Source organism: Nicotiana attenuata, unplaced genomic scaffold (genome assembly GCF_001879085.1).
Source record: "Nicotiana attenuata strain UT unplaced genomic scaffold, NIATTr2, whole genome shotgun sequence".
Lineage (NCBI taxonomy): Eukaryota > Viridiplantae > Streptophyta > Magnoliopsida > Solanales > Solanaceae > Nicotiana > Nicotiana attenuata.
In genome coordinates, this window is record NW_017678534.1 from 4,012 (window position 1) to 9,819 (window position 5,808).

At 34.3% G+C, this 5,808-nt stretch overlaps 1 protein-coding gene across 1 annotated transcript in view; it reads left to right on the forward strand.

Annotated features, from left to right (window-relative positions):
• The first annotated feature begins 1,222 nt into the window (after nucleotides 1-1,222).
• Nucleotides 1,223-5,808, forward strand: part of LOC109221636 (proteasome subunit alpha type-1-like) — a 6,054-nt gene continuing 1,468 nt past the window's right edge. Inside the window, exons 1-2 of the mRNA XM_019386106.1 lie at nucleotides 1,223-1,483; nucleotides 2,230-2,450. Coding sequence (XP_019241651.1) covers nucleotides 1,223-1,483; nucleotides 2,230-2,450 — 482 coding nt within the window. The remainder of the gene's footprint in view (nucleotides 1,484-2,229; nucleotides 2,451-5,808) is intronic.

Below are 5,808 nucleotides of genomic sequence, written 5' to 3' on the forward strand. Positions count from 1 at the left end.
TGGGGTTTCTTCCCAATATGTTCACAAATCTTGTCGAATTAGCAAATTTTGTTTTGCTAGATACATTCTATGTAAGGAAAATAAAGGATATACCTCAGTCTATATGAACATGTTTTTAACTTTATTTAGTAATATTTATTCAACGCACGCATATACAATCCAAATTTGAGACTAGTGTTAGATATGCATTCCCGATTTGAATTTGATCTGATTGTATGCTGATGAAGATGGTGGATGAAGAAAATGCCTGGAAAACTTTTAAAATTGGGATGTGGTGGTCGTCTAAGTTTATATTTGCAAGATCTTTAAAACGAGGATAAAATTTGAACAGCAACCCGCAAAATGAACATAACTGATCAGTAAAATTTTCTATGTGCAGTTTTAATATAGAAAGTGTCTCGAAGACAAATATTCTCAGCTGTCTCATAATATAATGCTTGTTCTGTCTCTTTTAAATTTCACTTGGTTAACTTTTTCCATTTTGTTAAAAGCTTGACATAATTATTTTCAAGTATATGTATCTATCTAGTTTATATACACACTACGTACCTATGTATGTGCATGTATAATCTATAGTTATTATTTTTATTGTCATTATACATGTTACCGTGGGATATACATATACTATTTGTTTCAATGATGATGTCATTTAGCTGACCACATACGTGAGGTGACGTCATTATTCTTGAGCGATATGAAACCCTCTTCCCGGCTTTGTTTTGGTCTCTATATACAGTAAAAATAGCAGGGTCTAGCCAGTTTTCGGACTGGTCATTCAAAAATAGCCAGCGTTTACCAAGTCAATGAAAAATAGCCACCATTTTGCTGCAACAGAGACCGGTCCAGCATAATATACTGAAGTTCGGTGCACCTGTGTATGAACTTCCAGCATATTATGCTGGACCAATACACTTTGCTGGCTCCAGTATATTATGCCGGAGTTCCAGTATAATATACTGGAACTCCAATATATTATGGAGTATTTTTCCGGATTTTGAACAGTGTTTTCGTTCAGATTTATCTTTACATGAAAAGTGGCTAAATTTTGATTACTTTTAAAATTGGGCTATTTTTAAACGACCACTTGTAAATCTGGCTATTTTTGAATTTCTCCCCCTATATATACATAGAGCCCTTTGATAAACCACAACCCTTTCAAGTCCCACCAAAGTGATTTTGGTCTCTATATACATTTGCCATAAAACCCCACACGCCAATTAACATGGACTGCATTAACAAAACCACCATTATTACTACTTCACAAACTTTATCTTCTTCATCTTTTTCTGCCGGTGGAAGTACGGCTGCTCCTCCATCATCTCCGCCAGTTGTTCCGATAACACCTTGCGCAGCCTGCAAAATCCTCTGCCGGAGATGCATCGATAAATGTGTGTTGGCACCGTACTTTCCGCCCACGGAGCCCCTCAAGTTTACCACTGCTCATCGAGTCTTTGGTGCCAGCAACATCATCAAATCGTTGCAGGTATTTCTACGTTGATCATCTTTCTTGATTTTCACTTTGCATGATAATCACAAGGGTTTCATATTTGAACACAGATAAGTGTTTGGTACATATGATATGAGGAAAGTTTTTTTCCTGGTATTTGGTTGGTGAGTGAAAAAAAACATAAAAAATATACAATCATCTTATTAAAATTAATAACAATATTAGTAAATCAAAGAGTATTATGATGAAACTTTTAATAGTAGTGATTAAATATTATGTCTACGTGTTAACCAACGCATGTAATGACTTCCTGGCTTCATCGTATCAAACACCTAAGGGGCTAGGAGATCTACGGAGTATCTCTTTTTGCAAGAAATGCTTCATTTTAGTCATTCTTCTTATGTTTTTTATTTCACTTGCACCATAGTATTTTCTCGTTATTAAATAAAATAACAACAGGGATACAAAGTTGTCGTGCGGCTTCTTTAAGATGCATATTCTCTTACACATATATTCCACACTTAGCGTTTAGTGATCTAAGGGGAATATAATTAACTTTATCTAATCTATACCTAATCCCTCCTCAAGTTTAATTACCATAAACTATGACTTCGTCGTTTCCTCAAGCTGAAGCAAATCACACTTAGGATGGATCAATGTTGACCCCATAGCCCAACGGTCATTTTCTGGTATATCTTCATTTCCTTGAGATATGATCATAATATCTCTGTAAACCTTATGGCAAAATTAAATGCACAAACTCTAATTGCATGGTGTATGAGGCAAATGCAAGGATCAGAGATCCAGTGTATGGCTGCGCAGGTGCAATTTGGCAGCTGCAGAAGCATATTAGTGAGCTTCAAGCACAAGTTGCCAAGGCTCAAGTAGAGATGTTGAATGTGCAGTCACAAAACGCCAATTTGGTGGCATTAATTTGCAAGGAGATGTCACAAAATCAAGTAAACAAAGATAAGAATGAAGAACAAGCTTATGGAAATACCAAGTCTCTTTTTGGAAGACAATAGTGTATATGCAGCTTGGGAACCACTTTGGACATGATAGAAAACAACATTACGTTGGAATATTTCAACAAAATTAGTTTAATAATATTGCCCCCACAAAGGGTAGAAGAATTCAATGGCATCCTTTCTTGAGTCTCCTCGGAGGGGTACGGGGGACTTGGTCTCCTTATATTACTCGCTCAATTCTCATCTTATGAGCTAACTTTTGGGGTTGAATTAGGCTGAATGTCCATTTTTTATCATCCTTTGTAATTGTAACTTGTATAACTCAATAAGAATTGTTTTTCATTAAACACTACTCCCTCCGGTTCACAATAAGTGACCAATTTGCCTTTTTATTTTGCTCCAAAATAAGTGTTCATTTATATAATCAAGAAAAAATTCAATTTGTTTTTCCAAAATTACTCTTATGTACGTATCCCTAAAAAGTCTTTTACTCCTCACATTAAATTATGCTGCAACATTTAATTAAGGGTAATTTAGTCACACTAACTATTTTTGTCTAGAATTTAGTATTTCCTTAATGGGTGTGCCCAAGGCAAATTGGTCAGGGGACCGGAGGGAGTAATAATCTAGAGTGTTTACGAGAGTACCAAAGGTATTTGTGAGATGTACTTTATTAGACTTCTTTTCTCTTATTTGACGACGTCAAATACGGATACTAGTATACTACTTTTAATTTGTTGATATATATACTTTTCGTTTAACTAGTAATTGTCAAGTTTCCTTGTTGAACTTTGTCTTTTGACTGTATTAGTTGAGCTAACACCACCTTTTATTGATAACTAGACTCCAAAATTTGGCAAAGAGATCTTATCTCATTGAGTTGTTTGAAAAAAGAGTTAAAATTTGGTGTGTTATTTGTTTCTTTCTAAAACTAATAAGGATGTTTTCCTTTGAAATTAAATTTTAGAAGGAAAACGAAAAAGAAAATGTAGGTTCACAGGTATAGAATTGTTAATTACTTGAAAACTATGTAATACTATAAATTACAATAATTAATAATGATAGGACACGCCTGTTACGCAAGAAAGGAAGAATCGGTATTTAAGATCTTGAAACTGTTACCTATAAATATTATAAAAGGAGTAGGTTAACTGTAATTTTGTCACAGAGGTAAGTTTTATTTACCCCTTTTGTCCAGTGCATTTTTGGGATGGTATATATAAAAGGATTATGCCTCCTCATGGCATAAATTTTACGTAAAAAAAAAAATTAAAATATTTAGAAGGCACATAAAATTATTGCAATCAAAGAAAAACTCGTTTGACTGTTGAATTCAAACATCACCATATAAATTGAGACGAAGAAAGTAGTTACAATGAAAGATTGACCTAGTGCTTGAATAAGAAGCTGCCTCTTCATGAAATTAAACAATTAAAAACCCTATCAGACCTTAAGGAGACTTGAATTTCATTAAGGATATGTTTTGAAAATTACCACCTTGGAATATAAGATTTGGGTGTAATTGACATGCATATATTTTATAGCCAAGTAATATACACTCGAACTACTAATAAATATGTGGTGTAATCATAAGGTAACTTTTCACCCTAACTTTATATATATATATATATATATATATATATATATATATATNTATATGTAAAGATGAGCCTTGTTTCTCTGAATATATTGGTGATTGTGATGCAAGCCGGCTTCTTTAGAATTATTTCACATATTACTGAGGATCTGAAATTTTTCGAAAACCCTCTCAAATTTCGAATTGTATATTTACTTATCTTATCAAAAAATAATTTAATTATATAAATATCCCATAGGGGTAAGGGCGACATAGACATGCATAATAAAAGAAAACACCAACTAATATTTAGCCTGTCAGTGTTTAGTAGGACATTTGTAATAGTACATTTTTGGAGAAAGTGCATAAGGGGTGTTCCCATAACTATTAAAGCTTGAGAGTGTGTCTTTGCAAGTTTTGGAAACTCAAGGCACTTGAATTGATACTAACCTTTTCGTTAAGTCATTGATGATGTGCCTTGCATGTGTAAGTCTGTTATAGTCACACTCTTCTGTTTACTAATTTGGAGTAGGTTACATAAAAGTTACCTAGTGGAGGTTTAATAATATTTAGTAATCAATTGTAATAAGTTGCATCAATTTGCCAGTTGGAGGTTTGATAACATTTAGTATATTAAGAGGAGTTCAAATGTGAATTTTGCTTAGCCTATGACGAGAAGTTATGAGTGTTCATATTACTTTAGGTTTCTAATACATATTAGAGAGAAGTTGTAAACATAGGAGTAAAATGGGTCCTTGTAGCTTTTGTGTAATATGGTATGTTTTAAAAGCCTTCCCTTAGTGTATAAGGAACATTATATTGGAGAATTTCTGTTCCATAGAAGAAAGTTGGTCTACCAAAGAGCTACTTTTGGTTCAACTGATACCTGGATGTGGTCGGTAGCCTAGCAGTAGCACGTGCCTAAGGTCTGCCAAAGCCCTAGGTCTTGAATGAAACACAAGGATTACTTTTGGGTTCTTTTTTATGTAATAGCGGATATTGATCTAAAACTTTTTGTAGACATGGCTAGTGCAACTTCATCGTTTGAAATTTAGTACTAGTACTACAAAAACAACAACAACAACAAACCCAGTATGATTCCAACAGGTGGGGTCTGGGGAGGGTAGTCTGTACGCAGACCTTACCCCTGCCTAATGCAGGTAGAGAGGCTGTTTCCAATAGAAATTTAGTACTAGTACTACACTAAGTAAATGACTTCGTCTTCGTTGAGTTTAGTGGTTGTGGTTGATTTAATGCTTATTGGCTTCATAGTCTTCCACTAGCTCAAGGATTCAAGACTAATTCTAGGGGAAGACTAGTACATTAAGTAAGTGGGTTTTTAAAGTAGCTGATATGTTCTTCTAAGAAAAAGGGGTTGCCATATACAAGAGATATACAATTCTCTACAAATGCCATACAATGATAGATGCCTTATGTTCAACTAGAATAAATGGAAGGCACAATAGTTATTTGCATTTCAATAACAAGTCATTTATGTTTGGATAATGGTGTTTCTTTGCCCAAAGCTCATGAGTTCCTCTCCCTCCATCCAGTCTACAGCTTGGCGGATAACACTCCATCCCCTGGTGTTGTTCCTTTTCTACTCCTTTGTTTCTAAACCCAAAAGCCTATTTAAAATGTTCAGGATCACATTCCGATATTCCATACAACTGACATCACTTTGCTATTTTTCAGAAGATGATTAAGGCCCTCCCAGGTTTCCCTAAAACAGCAAGAACCAACTAATGAGTATACTCTTTTTTCGTAATTAAATTTTTAGCAATCAGCATAGCACCCTAGAGGAGCTATTAATTTCC